The sequence below is a fragment of the Mus caroli genome, unplaced genomic scaffold, assembly GCF_978045245.1.
Source record: "Mus caroli unplaced genomic scaffold, Mus_caroli_1 scaffold_8, whole genome shotgun sequence".
Lineage (NCBI taxonomy): Eukaryota > Metazoa > Chordata > Mammalia > Rodentia > Muridae > Mus > Mus caroli.
Window position 1 is genome coordinate 82,154,335 of NW_028227263.1, and position 18,825 is coordinate 82,173,159.

Below are 18,825 nucleotides of genomic sequence, written 5' to 3' on the forward strand. Positions count from 1 at the left end.
AGCGTTGGTGAAGATGTAGGTGAGCTTGAATGCTTATGCCCTTGTTGGTAGAAGTTTCATTTGGATAATTTGAAAACCATCAGCCTTTTCATAATAATGTCATGTATCAATAGGCAAACAAGATATATAGCTATACTCTGTGAATCTCCTGCTAAGGCCTGGACTGGGGCCCTTCAGTTCCCCTGGGCTTAGTCTTGTTTTTTTCTGAAGGTCCTTAGTTCTAGAAGTGGGGGTGGGTACAAAAATCACAAAGCCAAGGAAGATTGAGGCTCAGAGCTCTGAGCCCATCCCTTCTGCCTGCCTGGGCTGGTGAGAGCCTGTCACAAAGTCCTCCATCCCCCTGATGTAACATGAATCATGCTGAGGGGGGCACTGGGTTGAATCTGAGGCTGTTCTCCTGTGGGTTGGTGTAGAGAAGCTGGGAACACACGATAGCAAAAGCTAAAAGCAGAAAGCCCTTCTGATAAGCAGAAGCCCAGGTAAGAAGCACGATGAACCGGTCATAGGGACTCAGGGAAAGACCTGGGTGTAGACGTTGTCTTGGGACATAGCTTAAGTGGGTCAAATGGTTAAGCAGCATGGCATCAGGGCCCTGAGCTCCTCACCTGCAGGGGGCGTGTCTTGTAGGGAGAGCCAGCATGCCCTGAATCCCAGAACATCCCTTAGCTCTGTGGATGTGGTCTGAGCCCACACCCAGTGATAAAGAACGACAGGCATGATCCATAGAAGCCTGTGGCACCATCCTTTGCAGTACACCGTACAATGGAAAATCATTTGTTACAGTTACTTTTGGCTAATACTTGTCTAGGAAAAAAAAGCACAGGCAATGAGTCCCCTGGTGTGAAACATTCATCAGGATTTATTGAAAGTGGGGTACCTGCTCATCTACAGAAGAGAATTTGTTTTATGTTACATCCGCTCTGAATAAAATCCCCCAGATTTAAGTGAATTTTTCTGGTTAGGCATTTTATATCCAGATTTTCTTTGTCTCCCTTCCTTCCTTCCTTCCTTCCTTCCTTCCTTCCTTCCTTCCTTCCTTCCTTCTTCCCTCCCTTCCTCCCTTCCTCCCTTCCTCCTTTCCTTCCTTCCTTCCTTCCTTCCTTCCTTCCTTCCTTCCTTCCTTCCTTCCTTCCTCCCTTCCTCCCTTCCTCCTTTCCTTCCTTCCTTCCTTCCTTTTCTTCTTTCTTTCCCTCTTTCTTTGTCTTCCTCCCTCCCGCCCTCCTCCCCCTCTCTTTATTTATTTCTTCTTTCCAGCACTGCTAAATCTATTCTTTTCCCTATAGCTGAAAATCTCCTATTTTTTTCTTGCTTTGCCATTATTTTTCCAAGTTCTTTGGATACATTTGTCTCCTTCTGTGGCCCTTAGTTTTCCAAGCTATTTTAACTCATAGACCTAGACCTAGACCTAGACATCATAGACATAGACCTAGACATAGACAGACATAGACAAGGACATAGACATATATGTTAGAGACACATGCTACCTTGCCTAGCTTCCCATGGACTCTGGGTATTCAAACTCAGATGTTGGTGTGCCTTGCCCACTGAGCCAGCTCTCCAGCTCTGACTTCTCCTTTTCTAATCATTACTTTTTAAACAGAAGTTGAACTAATTCACAGTGGCATTCATGGCCTTGGTCAATGGAGATTGTCTTAGCTGTAATCATATGTCACTTTTCACATGTCCTTCCTATGTCATACCTCAGAGGCCAGATGCTGTGCTAATGGTGAGGCTTGTCTGTGTCCCTGTTTAGATCAAGTTTGACAGCGTGGAGGTGTGTGTATGCTGTGAGCTGCAACACCACTCATCCGGATGCAGCAACCTCGGGGAGACACTGAAGCTGAACCCGCTGCAGGAAAACTGTAACGCTGTGCGGCTGACCTTGAAGGTGAGGCTGGGCACTGCCTGCGCATGCATTTCTTCCCTCTCTTGAAGACATTAAGGAAGATTTATTAGCATATAGATTCCTTTCTGCTCATGATTCATCTGGGCGCTCGGATGCTGAGGGACCAGCCTTCAGGAAAGAGCACCTTAAAGGGCTGTAGACAATTTGGAAGCTCTGCATTCTGGCCCTTGTTTCCATCGTTGCTGTGTCATTTTCCTGCCTCTGATAAGAATGTCTGAGTGAGTTCTTTACACATAAGGTTGCCATGAATTTTTTTTCTCTTTTCCTCACAGTCTCTGATGCAACTCTGACAAGGACCACATGGTTATTCATTTTAGTTTTAAATATATATTTAGGTCAGGTGAGATGGCTCAGTGGGTAAAGGCCCTTGACACCAAGCTAATGACCTGAGTTAGACCACGTGGACGAAGAAGATATCTGACTCCAGAAAATTGTCTTCTCTCCTCACACACATGCTCGTGCACACCCACAAGAAGTAAACAAACAAATAAATAAAGTGATTAAAAGATATTTAAAGAAAGAAGTCTTACAAAAAGTCTCACGGTAATCTACTCTCATATAGAGCATTCGATCTTTTATAAAGGGGCATAGAAGCCTAGGCATGATAGAGCGCCTATAATCCTAGCAGTCAGGAGGGAAGCCAGTTGGGTCTCTGAGTTCAAGGCCAACCTGTTTTGCATACAGAATTCTAGGCCAGTCAGGGATACACAGTGAGACCCTGTCTCAAAATAAAGGTGGGAAGAGCACATGGAAAAGCTATCTATATTATCCTTCCCCCCATCTGTCTTCTTCTTCTTCTTTTTTTTTTTTTTTTTTTTTTTTGGTTTTTCGAGACAGGGTTTCTCTGTGTAGCCCTGGCTGTCCTGGAACTCACTTTGTAGACCAGGCTGTCCTCGAACTCAGAAATCCGCCTGCCTCTGCCTCCCAAGTGCTGGGATTAAAGGCGTGCGCCACCACACCCAGCTTCCATCTGTCTTCTTACAAGGGTTACCTTACTGAAAACCCAAGCTGGCTGCTTAAAAATCCATCTGAACAGTCAATGCAGGTCTTTTCTTGCTGCTGAACAGAAGTGGCTGAAATGTTTTGAAAAGCCACACTGATATTAAGGGACCTCTTGGTTGGGGTTGAGGCTTGTTTACAGTATGTGGGGAGCTATTGTCCATGGCAGAAAGCAGGGTTTACAAGGGCCATAGGCTTCAAAGACAGCCACCTCCAATTGGGGAAGAAGAAAAAGGGTAGCCACTTGGGGTGTACCTGTGCTTGGGTAATCTGTAGGCAGTTTCCCCAACACCTGCCTTGTCCACATGGAGAAATGGGCCAGGTTCACAGGCCTGCTACCCACCAAAGTGAGATCGTCAGTGAGAACGGAAGAGGCCAGAATTGCAGGTTCAGGAGGGTGCTTTTCAGGTACCAACTATCTCTTGTGGTCCTACATGACATACCATCCTACATGCTGGGGTCTGCTTAGGAACAGTGCCCAGGGCCTGCATGGCTGTTCACAACCCACCGCAAAAGGGAGCAGGCAGACATTGCTCACTCTAAGATCTCACTCTGATAACTTCTAAGTCACTGCCTAAGCTCAGGTGTGCCTTCTTTTTTTTTTTTTTTTTTTTTTTTTTTTTTTTTTTTTGGTTTTTTTCGAGACAGGGTTTCTCTGTGTAGCCCTGGCTGTCCTGGAACTCACTTTGTAGACCAGGCTGGCCTCGAACTCAGAAATCCGCCTGCCTCTGCCTCCCGAGTGCTGGGATTAAAGGCGTGCGCCACCACGCCCGGCTCGTGCCTTCTTTCCATATGTAAAGAATATAATCAGACAGTACGTTGCTATAGTGACCACGGGACCACCACTTCCTGGGAGGCCTGCAAACTCCCAGGGAATCTAAGGCTCTGGGGACCACTTATGTGTGTCAATCACCTTTCTGATACGATATATGTGTGTGTGTGTGTGTAATTATATATATGTAATCTACTTGGAAGAAAAAGGGTTTAGTTTGTTGTACAGTTTTAGTATTTCAAATGTGTGGTCAAGTGATGCGTTCTTCTCTAGACCATGGGGAGCCGGCAGACCACGACTAGAGTGTGTGGTGGGATAAAACTATTCATCTTACCCCAGGCAAGGGAGTGGAAGCAAAAGAAGAAAGGTCCAGTCTCTCACAACCCCCTTGCAGGTTATTTTCCAGTGACCTGAGAACTTCTAAAGTCTTTCCTCCTGAATCCCCACTTTTTACTATGTAATATATATATATATATATATATATATATATATATATATATATATATATATTTTACAACTATTTGCTGGCATGTGCCTGGTAACCTCAGAAGCCAGAACAGGATGGGATGGGGATTCCAGATAGTTATGAACTGCTGAGAATGTGGGTGCTGAGAGTCAAACTCTGCTCCTCTATAAGAACAGCAAGTGCTCTTAACTGCTAAGCCATCTCTCCCAGTCCCAAGGACCCAGCTTCTAACAGTGGGCCTTAGGCAGACATTTAGCCAAACCATTCTGCTACTTATTTTATTTTACTTTCACATAATGGGTTATATAGAGTATTTGGTCTGTTCCCCCAGGGCCCCCAACTTCTTGGCATCTCTATTTAGTGAGACGCAGAACCCAGTTTCATGAGCCCTCTGAGGAGATATGAATTGGAAGGTAATGATAGTCTGGGGAAACGATGTTTTCTTTAAGGTACAGGCTCAGGCCTGGGTCGCCTGGGCTGTGCAGTTCTATTGTTGTGTGCTGTTCTATTACCTTAATAAGAGAAAAGAACGGGGAATACTTTTATGGATTAGCCACGGGAAGCCTAGGAATTCAAGTCAAGGCTGGCCAGCCTAGCTGAGTGTCTGAACCTTGTCAGTGACTCTTCCTCATGTGGGTGTAGATACCCAGGACACTGGTAAGAGATGAGGGCAAAGGAAGGCTCTCCCAAACCTCATTGCTACTTAAAAATAAATACTCTCAAGGAAGAGGCTGTCAGAGCTGATGGCAGGAGGCTCAAGGGAGACAGGGTTGATGGTTGAGGTGCGAGGGTGATGATCTGGCCATAGCCGTGACTTGGAATTAGGAGAAGCATACCGTTACCCCGTTCCCTGGTGGAGGCCTCTCTCTATAGGGAGTAGTGATACTGGGATTAAAAACTTGCTCTTCCCTGAGATCAGCAAGACAAAGACGATCGGAAGTGTCCTTGGTTCATTGCTGTCTTCCAGCTTTGCTATTTTCTGAACCTGTTTCCATTATCCTCGGTCGTTAGCATTACCACATACACTTTAGAATAAGCTTGTCAGTTTCTGTGGTGGTCCTGCTGGGATTTTGATTGAGATCACGTGGAACCCACGCGTAGCTTTGAAAGTGTCTATTTAGGTCTTCTTTTATTTCAACAGTGTTTATTATCTTCATCAGCATGTAATTTTCAGTTTATAGATCTTCACATGTTTTTGAGTTATTTGTCCTTCTTTTCCATTTATTGGTGCTATTTCCATAATACTTTAGAATCATCTCTCATCATTGAATCCAGATTTGACGCTTGTTACTGAACTTGTATCCTGTGATCTTAGTAAACTCAGTTACCAGCAAGCAGTAGGGACTCTGTGGTAGCTGCCCCTGTGGTATTGCAGAGGCCATTTTACATGTCCTATTCTGATTGCCCAGGCTTCCCCAGAGAACAGACCCACAAGGGCACTTGTAGACATAGATTCAGGACAGGGGACTTCATTCATTCACTTGCCTATGGGCCCGAGAAGCCTCATCCACAAGCCGGAGAGCCTGGGATTCTGGGAGTGAAGTTCAGTCTAATGCCAAAACCTTCAGAATTAAGAAGACAGATTGTAACTCAGCCTAAGGCCAGAGGCCAGAAGACCTGGGAAGCTACTGATGGAGGTCTCAGAGTTCAGAGTGCTTGGAGTTCTCTGATGTCCCAGCAGGAGAGGGCTGAGAAAGAGGAGCTGTGCCACCTTCACATTTTGTCATGTCTGAGACTCCAGCTGATTAGATGGTATGCAACTACATTGAGGGTAGACCTTCTCACTTGGTCCACTGATTTGTATGCAACTCCCCTTCACAGGCACACCTGGAAACAGGGCTTAACTGGTTCTCTTGGTATCCTTCATCCAGTCTAGTCAACACCTAAGATGAGCTGTCATGTGCCCCAGTTTGGATGATTGATTGACCATTTTTTATTTATTTTCTGTAATGGGAGACTCCAGAACATGGCCTAGCAGAGGTGTCAAGGGCACACATTCTTTCGCTGCTCCTGATTTTAGATCTTGCACATACCATTTGCTCCAAATCAGTGATTCCCATCATTGGATAGTAAAGCCCACTCCTGTCCATGAGTAGATGTTGTATTTTGTTGGTCTCTCACAGCATTGACGTAGGTCACCTCCTTATAGAAATCAGGCTCCCAGAAAACCAAACACCAGCTTTATTGATGGATCCCAGCAGGCACCGGACAGAGCTAAAGTTCTGGAAGTCCAGCCCCATCCTGAAGCTTGTTTGTTTGTTTGTGTGTTTGTGTGTTTTTCAGCTTCTCCAGTTTGAGCAACAGTGATGAATTCTCTATGTGACTATGACATCTCTGGTTTCTGTCTATATGAGCATCCTAGGGTGGTCTCTGTGTCTTGAACCATTGAAGGGACATTTCTTTTGCAGTTTAAGCATACGTAGAGATGAAGCTATTGCAGACAGCCCCTAGGTCATTCTTCAGTAAATGGGCTCTTGCAGTTTAACAGGACAGCTATGTCAGTCATGTCACAGGACATCTTTGCAAACATGCTCTGCAAACCTTTGCTTTCTTGAGATAAGAGGAAAGGGATTCAACTGAAACAAGCAGGGATACAAGCAGAGCTTGGTAAAATGTTAACACATCTTAATCCTATGGCTCTACTTAATCTTGTAGCTCTGTAGCTCTCAGGCAGAAACTGGTAAGCTATCACAGTGCAGGGCAGCAGCATCACAGAACACTAAATGTTTAGCATCTGTTTCTCTCTCTCTCTCTCTCTCTCTCTCTCTCTCTCTCTCTCTCTCATCTCATACTCTTATCTTCTGCAGTCTGATAACATGGTGACTAAATAGACTTCTCAGTGGTGAGCCAACCTGCATCCCCTATACCGTCCTTTGGTCCCTTTACTTTGGCTTTATTGATGATACTATACATTAAGGCTTTTTTTCATATCTGTAACTCCTTTTCTCTTTTTTTTCAAGACAGGGACTCACCATGTAGCCTAGGCTGGCCTTGAACTTTGGGCAATCTTGCCTTAACCTTTCAACTGCTAGAATTACAGGTTTGAGCCACTTACTCCTGGCCACTCCCTGTTCCTAGCATTTCCATTAGGCTGGTCCTTGCTTCTATCCAGTTGGCCACTTACCTGATGGTCCTACTCATTGCTCATCTTTTCCACTCCAACTTTTCTCCAGGCGAGTTCTCATATTTCTTCTCAGAGGCTCCATCTTTCTCTTAGAATTTGATTGGTTGCCTGAAGTGTCAGTGGGCTCAATCTAAATTGGGATTTTGCCCAGTGTTCCCGTGTTCTGTCATAACTGTAGAACAGTGCTCTTGCCAGCTTTCTCTAGCCTGTGGGGCATAAGGAATCCCGTTCCAGAAGATTCCATCTCTGCCAGGCTAACATTTTCAAACAGTTCCCCAGCAGCTGCCATCTTCTCCCTTTGTCTGGCTCTTGGCCAGAAGAACTTGTACCATTTCTAGTCTTTCTTAGATCTTTCTCCTGAGCAACATGGTCACGTCAAAGCCCTAGAGCAGATTCCTGACCCCTCAATGCTAACACAAACTTGTGTTCTTTAAGTGGGCTTTACTTAAGGATTTTTTACTTTCTTTTCACAATCACAGATACTTCTTCTGAGAGACCCATGAATCCCATCGTGTTGTCGAGTTTTCTCATAACTACTAGCCCAGTCCTTTTTAACCTGATGTTGCTTTTGAAAACTTAAGACACGCTGTGGTGTATGACTTCCTCCTAGGAAGCTGGGGCTTCTCAGGGAGCGTTGCTAGTATTAAAGCTCTCGGGTCCCAGAACGAATCTGCATGGTGGGGAATGGGGCCATTCTAAGCAGGGCCGATCTGCACAGAAGTGTATGGGAGCCTTGTTTAGCCTTTGAAGAAAGATCCCTATACCTAGCAGAGGTGGAGGCTGGAGAAATACTTCTTGATTGGTTTCCTTGATCTCTGTTTAGGACAGCAATTACAGTGGGCTCATTGATCTTTTGTATAGTCTCATTTGAGGTCTTACTTACCTGATTAGTAACAATCCATATCCAACTCTACATATTAAATTATAGATTATCTATCCTTATAGCTAATGAACTCAGTTGATGCTGGTAAAATCCCATATAATTAGCTTGACAGTCAAAGAGCTTTGATTTTGGTAGTGTTAGAATGAACTGGTACTGACTTAGTGAGGGTTGGCTAAATGTTTGTCACCTATCAGAGTGCCCTCCCTGTTTCCTGAGTGGCACCATGATGTTACACCTGAACAACCTGCCAGCCAGGGAAAGAGCCTGGGGGCTATTCCTGTGTCTGATGAGGAAGGGACTCAGAATCCAGAGTAAGATGCAGAACATGTAGTCCTTGCTTTTTTGGAGGCTCAGAAGCCCATAAATCTCTTTCTGCCTTCTGCCTTGCTCTGTCCTACCTCCCCTTCCCTGCTTTGCCCTGCCCTTCACCACTCGGAAGCATTAGTAGAGAACCCTTGGGGCAGAAACCCTCTCTGTCAAAGATATTGATAGTTTCTTAAACCTAACACCTCAGACCACAGCAAAATGTTGTATTCTGTAGCCACCAAGTTGAAGACAGAACAGAACCAGCAACCTAAGGGGACCCAGAACTCCATTGTGCCAGGCTAGGATTCTCAGATCTGTATCGACAGGAGCGTGGTGATATCCTACTGTCCAGTACTCATTGTGTGGGTGAGAAAAGCACAACCTGGGAGAGGTCAGAAGGAGCCCCTAAGTCCCCATCAGTCGAGGCAGTAAGCTGGTCTCTTTTGTGGCTCTCAGCCCCCCACCATCCCTGCCCTGCCCCTGATGGAGGGGCATTTTTCATTCTGAGTCATCAGGAAACAGGATATAAAAATGAGGATTTGGGTATCTGCTTTCTCAAACCTTTGCCAGCGGTGAGTCGATGTAACTGAGAAATCAAGTCTATGGATCTTTCTGGATGAAATACTGTTGATTCTTTTTTAAGATAAGATGGTGAAGAAATGATAAGCTTTTTTTTTTAATGGCATTTAAAGATTGCATTTGCCAAGCCAAACCCAGCGAAAACCTGTGACGTTTTCTATTCAGTATTAACAGAAACTTATAAAATCAGAATGAATTAGTGGGATATGTATCATGTGCTATACTGTACAACTCCCCCTCCCACAAAAACCTTGCTAATTTCAAAAGTCAGTATGAATTTATTGTAGGGACCTGATTCTAATTCAAAACAAACTGGAAGACCTGGTTTCATGTACCTGATTAAATTTATCAAGCTACACTAAGCCAAATAACCTAAGGAAAGCTAACCCACAGGTTAGGGGATCAACATTTCTCAAGAAACCAATGAATTCCGAGTGAGTACATGTGTGCTCTTACCTTAAAGGTGTCTTGTCTTGGGGGAAGGGGAGGTAGGAGAGGAGGAGAGAGAGAAAGGGAGGGGGGAATGAATGAGAGAGAGAGAGAGGGAGAGAGGGAGAGGGAGAGGGGGAGAGGGGGAGAGGGAGAGGGAGAGAGGGAGAGGGAGAGAGGGAGAGAGGGGGAGAGGGAGAGAGGGAGAGAGGGAGAGAGGGAGAGAGGGAAAGAGAGGGAGAGGGAGAGGGAGAGGGAGAGGGAGAGGGAGAGGGAGAGGGAGAGAGAGAGAGAGAGAGAGAGAGAGAGAGAGAGAGAGAGAGAGAGAGAAATTAGGAGGTTTCTTTGGGGCATTGATATGGTTCGGCAATCAGTAAGCAACCGGTTACAGGAACTTCCGAGGAGGAATAATGTAATCATGGAAGAACTGAATAAAATTATTTCATGTGGCTTGTTATATCAAGGCCACAGGGGAGGTGGTCAGATTGAGAGAGGCCACAGGAGAAAGCCTGTGGCATAAGACGGAACGTACCATGGCAGAAACTACTTAGAGGCAGGATGAGATGGGATAGTATGATGTGTGTGTGTGTGCTCTCTCAGTGGCATCTTTGTGAGCTTGTATGCACAGCCCTTTTAATACATTGTATTGTTTTTCAATGGCAGTGAGGTTAGTGGGATGGACCTTGTTATTTTCATTCTAGAGAGGACAGAGGAGGGAACCATAATGTTCAGAGACAGAGCTATAATCTTACAACTGGTGGCAGGTCTAGATTTCTGGCTTCCATACTTGATTTGATCCATCCTCTGCCACAGGGTAATCCACTTGCTAGAGGATGGAGACACAGTGGTGCCTGAAAAACTATGGCCAACTCATGGATAGCCAAGGAAGCCTTGGTGTTCAAATGACTAGGATGTCTCCAGTAGCCCTTGTCCATGCACCTGCTGGAACATCCGAGAATCAATTAACATATATACCCTGTCCCTGAGAACTGATTAACAAGTTCAACAAGCACACACACACACACACACACACACACACACATACACACACACACACACACAGAGAGAGAGAGAGAGAGAGAGAGAGAGAGAGAGAGAGAGAAGGATACTGTAATGAAAAACTTCAAGCTTTGTCTAGCCACAGTGCTTGTGTTAGTAATGCTTCCTGTTGCTATAACAAAATCCTTGAGACACAGTAATTTATAAAGTATATAAGAATTATATTTAGCTCATGGTCCTAAACACTGGGATGCCAGAAGTGTGACATTTGATCTCTGGTAAGGCAGAGGGTGTCACATGTTAAGACAGAGCAAGAAGCCGGGCGTGGTGGCGCACGCCTTTAATCCCAGCACTCGGGAGGCAGAGGCAGGCGGATTTCTGAGTTCGAGGCCAGCCTGGTCTACAAAGTGAGTGCCAGGACAGCCAGGGCTACACAGAGAAACCCTGTCTCGAAAAACCAAAAAAAAAAAAAAAAAAAGACAGAGCAAGCATGCTAATTTGGGTCTCCATTTTTATATAAAGCCACTAATACTGTCATTGGGGGGGGGTCCCCACACACATGGCTTCATCTAGTCCTTTTCAGACTCCCCCAACAAGGAACCCACTTCCAACTGCCTTCAACGTGTACATTTAAGTTTAATTTTATTTATTTTATTTTATGTGTACGTCTGTGAGCTTACATGAGTTTATAGGCACCACGTGTGCCACGGACCAGGCTTAGTCGGCCCCTCTCAATCTGTCGGAATCAGGGGTTCGGACAGATGGGCATAGAGTTGGCGGGAATTGACAGACAGACTCAGACACAAGAGAGTGTGCTGAATCTGAGTGTAATTTGTCAAGTCGAGCATCAAACTTTTTATACAGAAGAAAATAGGGAAGTTGGGTGGCACACTGGCAAGGTACAAAGAGGTTACTGAATTCTTACACAAAACAGAGGAATGCAAACATGGAAGGACTGGCAGGAACCAACTGGGACAAAATTCAATGTTAACAACTGGGATCAAAAACAGCTCCACCTAAGGTGCACTTAATCTTAGAAGCTAGGGGCAAGGGCTTTGTGCCCTTGTCATAGTTCCTACTCTAGTCCATTGTATAGTCCACCTTCCCCCCAGGCCATAATAAATACTGTGCATGGGTGTAACTCCGCTATCTATAGTTCTAAGTATCTACTCTGGTTCCTCTTTAGGTCACAAACTTCCTTCTTCCTAGATAATGGTAAATTTCTGTGTAGGGCAGTGACTTAGCTATCCATGCCCAAGGTCAGATCAAGGACTGCCTAGAATCTAACTTAGCTATATGTCAAAAAATCAATCCTTAGGAACATTTGTAATAAAGCAATATTAAAGGAAAGCACACAGATCTGTTTACCGACTAAAGCAAGGACATTGGAGCATTCTTTATACAGAATGCCACGATTCCAGGAGTTTCAAGTTTCCGTGAACTTTTCGCCTCAAGACAGCACCCAGGTTTTCAGGGCCCGTCGAGTTTGTCACTACTGGAGTGGATGTAGCACATATGTATGCAGGAGACCAGGAAGGTCAAATGTGAGGGTATAAGATCCCATGGAACTGGAGTTATAGATAGTTGTGAGCTGCTATCTGGGTGCTGGGGATGCAGCCTAGGTCCTCTGCAAGAGCAGCAAGTAGTCCTAACCACTGAGCCACCTCTCCAGCCCAATCGAGGTTAAGTTTTAAACACAGGAACTTTGGGGACAAAGCATTCCAGTCAACCATAGTTCATTGTAAAGCTCTATGGCATTCCCTCACACCTTGCCTAGAGGCAACCTTTGTGCAGGGTGTGTATGTGTGTGTGTGTGTGACTTTTACCATTTCTCTGCATAGCTGCACACTTCACTAAAATTTACATGACCGTTCACCCATTAGTTGTATCATGAGAAACTCCCTTTCTACTCCTCTTCTTGTTTCTGTACCATGTAGACATGGGCAACCACAATTCTTGTTATGTCTTCTGTGAGTGGACCTGGCTGGTTTCCAGTTTCTCTGGTGTCGCAGCACGCACTCAATAGCCATGTGTACTTTGCAGCTCAGGCTAGATTTTTCTCTAGCACGGATGCCTGTGGTGGAGGAAGAATGCACCTGCCAGACTTTCTTGTCTTGCTCTCCATGGCAACTGCATTGACTCATGCAGTCAGTGCAATAAAGCCCAGGCATGGGCATTAGCAACGGTGCCCTGGCTTCTAGATGCTATCACTTTACACATGACTTGTGGCTATTTGTGTCTCTAGTCTGAGGATGGCTAATCTTGTCATTTTTTTCCCCAGTAGGCTATTTGTTCTTTATTCTAAACAATTATTCTCTGTCATTCTAGTGTCCTTCTGACTGTGCCTCACCCCTTCACATTGTTTGGGCACTGTTTGTCATAGCTGTGAATCAAGAAAATTCAATTCCTTTGTGGTTGTCATCTTTGTGTTACATTTTAAATATTTTCCTGTCGTGAACTCAGAAATGGCTAGATTTTATGTTTCAAAACTTGGCCTTTCACATCTGGGGTTTAACTTTGTATATGTTACAAATATGAATCTAGGCATGCAGCTATCATCCCAACACTCAGGAAGGAGGCTGAGGCAGGATTGTGAGTTCAAGGCTAGCCTGAGCTACATGAGACCCTATCTCAAACATACATATATTTTCAGTTCATTTTTGTCTGTAAATAATCGCCAGCTGTTACAAAACACAGTCTAAGTCTCCTTGTTTAAAGACATCTAGTTTTGGTTTAGTTTTCAGCTGGAAACTCTTTATGGAGCATACCCTTCCTTGGTAAGTTCACCCCACTTCCACAGTCCTATGAGTTCCTATTTCTGGGTTGGTCCCTTCCATATTTGAGATGACTCTTACCCAAATGCACTCCCTTAGGTACTAAATGCCTTCCGCTGAGAGCTTAACATCCAAGATTCTGCTGACTCACCACGGGCTGACCTTCACTGCCCACTCCGGTCCAAGCTACTGTAGGTCTGTCACTCATTCCATACTCCTAGACCCTATCACAGATGACGATTCCCACATAAGTGAGCTTTTGCAAGTCTCTATTTGTGTGAAGTCACAGAGTCTCAGCAGGCAAACAGGACTCCTTGGGACTGGTCCTCACCGTCCTCCCTTAAACAGTCCCCAAATGGGACCATCTCATCTCCTGCCCTTCTCTCTCCAAAACATCCAGTGGGCAGTATCATTATAACTCTTGGTTGCTCAGGTTCAGAGCTGGGAGTTGTCACCTCCTCTCTCCTCTTTGGTCTCCTCCTCTTCCTCCTCCTCCCTTTTGTGCATCTTGTCTTCATTATCAACTACCTCCTGCTGACACATTGCCTCCATTCTAGCTTCTTATGAGACCCAAGACAGGAGGCTTACTTGGACCCAGAAGGCCAAGGCTATCTTGGGCAACATTGTAAGACCCTGTTCTCTAAGGAGGGGGAGGGAGGAGCTTCTGCCCAGTGTATCTGTGCTGTACGCACTGCCGGCTGTCAGTCACTTACACCATCTGGGTTATAGGATCAACTGCAGAGGCATCACAGTGCAAATACCCATCATAGCACTCACCAGTGGCACTGGGAGCAAGAGTAGTTGATGCTGGCGACTGAAAGAAGCAGGACCATTATGTGTGTGGGTTCCAGACATCCACTGTGCGACTTAGGACATATCCTCCACAGAGAGACATAAAGTAGCTGTCAAGACTGGAGCCAGGAGACAAGGAGGAGAAACATTCCAAGGCCTCCTGGCCTGGCCCCAACAATGAAGTCCCAGGATTACCCATCAGGCACGGACTTGATCAGGGACAGAATTGAAGACTGTAATAAAAATGTGGGGACTCTAGGTTCCTGTCACTTTTCCTCACAGACATCTCACAGGGCTCAGGTGTCAGCCCCTTCATGGTCCTTGGTGCTTTCTGTTTTCTATGCTGTGGTGAGATTTATCCCCCTGTGCCTATTCCCACTCTCAATCACTGGCCTGAATTTACCTCCATGCTTGGTCCTGGAAGCTTACTCAGTTGGTAATGAGTTTGGCATTCATCAAGACCTGAGTTCAGTCCCCTAAAGCACACAAGTTGGCTGGGTGTGGTAGTACATGTCTGTAATGACAGCTCTGGGGAAATGAGACAGGAGGATGACACTGGTCAGCTAGTTTTCCTGAGTTAACAGACTCAGTCAAAGACCAGTCAGTCCAGGGTCAGTCAGAGACCCTGTCTCAACATTAACCTCTAGCCTCCATACACACACACACACACACATACACACACAAATACTCACATACATACACACATTCACCTACTCACACACATACACTCATACCCATACACGCACTCACATTCACATATACATACACTCACATATATACATACACACATTCACATACTCACACACATACACACTCACATTCACACACTCACACACATACACACATTCACATACTCACACACATACACACTCACATGCACACACTCACACACATACACACATTCACATACATACATATACTCACACACATTCACATACATACATACACACATATACATACATACATTCACATACACATACACATACACACACATACATACACACTCAGACACTCACATACATATACACATTCACATACTCACACACATACATGCACTCACACACATTCACATACATACACACACTCACATACACACATACACACACACACACACACGATCCTCACCATGATCCTTAATAACCTGCTCCCTGTATCCCAAAATGTGCTTTGGCCCTGGAGGACATTGAAGAAAGCTATCCAGGCAGGCAGAATGAGGAGGGAGGCACACTGACATCTTTACAGGAGTTGAATAGACTAGGAATGTTACTTCTGGTGGTAGACATTTCCCAAGCACTCAGGAGGCAAAGGTTAATACGATCACTTACATGACTTTTTTCTGCTGTCACCATTTCCCACAAGTGCCTCTTCATTCTTTTTAACTTCATTCTTAATCTTCCTAGACTTTAATCAAACTGCTTTTACTTATACTTAACCTTCTCAGGGTAAAACAAGTCACCATGAGACAGAGCACTTGAGAGACAGAAAAATAGCAGAATAATGAAAGTTGGGATGACATCTGAATTTTATTTGATCATTTGATCAAACAGAGAAAAAGGACATGGCATAATCTTCAGGCCACACAAGAGCATTCTTTGGATCGACGTGGTTTCAGTCTATTTTCTGTTGCTATAATAAAATACCCAAGACTGGGTAATTGATAAAGTCCAGGAGTTAATTGGATCGAAACTCTGGAGGGTGGAAAGTCCAAAAGCGTGATGTTGCTATCTCCCTCAGTGTGAGGGCCTGGCGCTACATGCTGACAAGGTCTATGTACCACTGAAGGAAGCCCAGATTGTCTTCTGTGACAGTCTGCTCTGAGACAGTCTATTAACCCGTTAATCAGTCTATGCTTGCTTAACCTGTTCGTGACTACTAATTGTCTCTTAAAGGCCCAGCATTTTAATACCTCCCAAGAGGGAGCAATCTCAGCATGTTTTGGTGGGGGGACACTTGAGCCATGCAGCTGTCCAATAATCAATAGTAATGATTGACGTGAGCACCAGACGTAAGGACTAAATGAGCTCTGTTGAATTCATTCTCACATGCCTCTGTTTTTAGACTCGGGCACTCAGGTGATTAACAGTTTGCAGTAATTATAGGTAATGTTTATTGAACCTTGCTGTGTGCCAGCCATTGCTGGAAGCACACTTCTAAACTAATATTACCCTTGAAACTGTGCTACAAGACACAAGCATTATTGTTCTCATTTAGCAGATGAAGACCCCAAGGCATGTGACATTAAATCCCAGAATCATACAGCATTCAAAGGTGGAGCAGGGAGTCCCGGGCAGGCAGGAGGTAATCGCTCAGGCACTGCAAGCTGCATGTGAGTGGCTGGAACAAAGCAGAGCCCAGTGAGGGACTGATTCCCTTCTGGACTTGTAAAATAAACCTGCTCACTCTTGCATATGTTTAATATCTTTCTTTTTAATTACCTGAAAACGAAAAAGCCTCGTTTTCACATATTCCATATCGAGCAGGCATGCTCTCTTGCTAACAGAATGCTTTCTGATGGATGTTTTCCCGGTGCCAAGATTTCAGTGTGCTATGAATTCTGCCTATGAAATAAATAGCCATTGAGTGAAGTTCATACTTTACAGTGTAATGGCAAAGTTGTATGGCTCCCCATCTAAAGTGTTTGAGTTTTGTCAGACTTCTTAGAAAGGGCAATGTGTCCCTTTACCCAGTGTACCCATTCTGTTATCATGTGAAGGGTCAATTGTCATTTTGACACGGAGGAGAAAGGACAATGCCTCCTCCACGATACAGACATTACTACACATGACTCGAGGGCTCCACTTCCCAGGGAGGTCACATCTCCTAACCTAGCAGCAGTTAGAGCTGCAGGTGCCTGAATCTCAGAATTTACTAATGTAATAAGCCTTCATGTGCACATTTTTTCTCAAGGGCTAAGATTGCCTTTTCCTCCCAAAATAACGTTTGAAATAAGCCCTGTTATTTTCCCGAGTCTTAAATATTCCTCTATCGTCTAAATAAAAGAGTGGGATTTTTCTTTCTATTTTTGGCTATCAAGAGATTAATCTGAACTATAGAGTTTCTCTCTTATGAATAGTTATCAGCCGCCGCTGTAATTGCTAATGAGAGACTCCAAGGCGTACTTTAAAGCAATTAGAACTTTGTTTCCACTCAACAGGAACTTAAATACAGGAATAATCATCTCCACCATAACTTCCTTGAAGCGCTTCATAATGTCTAGAGGTGAATAACCGAGTTATCGCCTGCTTTCTGGGATGGGTTTCTGGATGAGTTTCTGAGTTGAGTGAAATCAGTCCAGCTGTGACAATCAATCATAGAGACAAGGAAAATGAATGGTCCCTCCCTCCCCTAATGGCCTAGGCCCCTTGTAACTGAGAGCCCTCCCCCCAGTAATGAGCATTTTGATGCCACAGGCAGATAGCTGCACCCGCTCGATGGAAGTTGTTCCAGGGATTCCTGTAAGAAGGCTACGTTGCCTGACAGATGATAAAGGTAAGCCCATATAGTGAGGAATCACTCAAAGCCACACACTCTGGAGTAACAGCCACACGAAGAAGGCTTCCTGTCCAGGGTGACTTTGTGCAGTATGGCCAAGAAATGAATTCCTGAGGAGAGGGAGTGGCTTCTGTCATGGTCTCATAGAAATGGGGCTAGAGAATACTGAGTTGCTGGACTTGTTCAGTGTTGAGCTCTAAAGTCACCCAGGCTTGGTGAGCACTCAGATACAGGCGCTCCTCCTATCTGTCAGCTAGGTTGGACATAGCTGACTGGCCCAGGAATAGATACCTAACCAGATGATCTCAGGAAGCAGATACCCATCCTAAGCTAGGGACCAGGGATCAGAAAACTAAGGCCGTGTCCAGTCCTGGCAGAGCAGGGGGTCTACCAGGAAGCTATTCTACAGAGAGAGAGACACAGGAGGAAGACAAGGAGGCTTTGGAGAGTACAGAGTGAACCCATAGTGGCTGGCCACCCTTTGTAGACTATAACCTGCAAGAGACTGAAGCCAGATTTTGCTGGAGCAGGCTCGTCAACACTCAGGGAGTCTGCATCCATCACCACAACAAGCAAGAATGGACCTGGGTCTCAGGTTCTGAGAGCATTGAGTTCAGCTAATGGACAAGCCAGTGAGTGCCCCAGGCGTGCTTGATAGTGAGCTTGGAAGCCTGTGTGAAAGAAAAAGGCCAGGATGAAGACTTCGCTCTCCTAAAGTGGGGTGGCAATGCTCCAAGAGGCCTCGGTACTCACCCCTGCTAAGGTTTCAACTGCAGAATGTTCCAGTAGACTTAGATAAACAGCTTGAAGTCGGTGTCTGTGACCAGCAACCTCTTCTGCTGGGGATAGTAATTCACTAACCAATAGGAAGCAGTTTGAATTTAGTATTTCTCCCCAGCCAGTGAACTGCCTTTGAGCATAACTATTGTGCAAATGCCCTGTAAGAAACATCTCTGGCATTTGCCTTATGGGACACTAGTCAGGTCTTCTCTCTCAGTTTTCCCAGATTACAACCTTCACTTCCCAAATAAACACTGCTTTCTCTGACCTCTGTGTCAGTCTTCGCTGGGGGCATATGACATAAGAACAGAAGTTGGGGTTTGGAGGGTGGGTGACACAAGTCCTCTGGCTCCACCAACCCCCTCGGGGACACAGTCTAAAGCGAGAATAAAGAAGGACAATATGGGAGACTAAAGGGTGGTGATCTTACAACCCTCTCCAACCTCTCTCTCTCACCTTTGCTGTCCCTGTTGAGTATCCTGGCAGTGGGACTTGCAATTTTCTCTGTCCATTTCTGCTAACTT

The 18,825-nt window shown here is 45.1% G+C and overlaps 1 protein-coding gene across 2 annotated transcripts in view; it reads left to right on the forward strand.

Annotated features, from left to right (window-relative positions):
- Entrep2 (endosomal transmembrane epsin interactor 2) overlaps positions 1 to 18,825 on the forward strand; it is a 411,884-nt gene that overhangs the window by 347,726 nt on the left and 45,333 nt on the right. For both annotated transcript variants that reach the window (XM_085841670.1, XM_021167781.2), the window contains one exon: positions 1,754 to 1,888. In XM_085841670.1, coding sequence (XP_085697796.1) covers positions 1,754 to 1,888 — 135 coding nt within the window. The remainder of the gene's footprint in view (positions 1 to 1,753; positions 1,889 to 18,825) is intronic.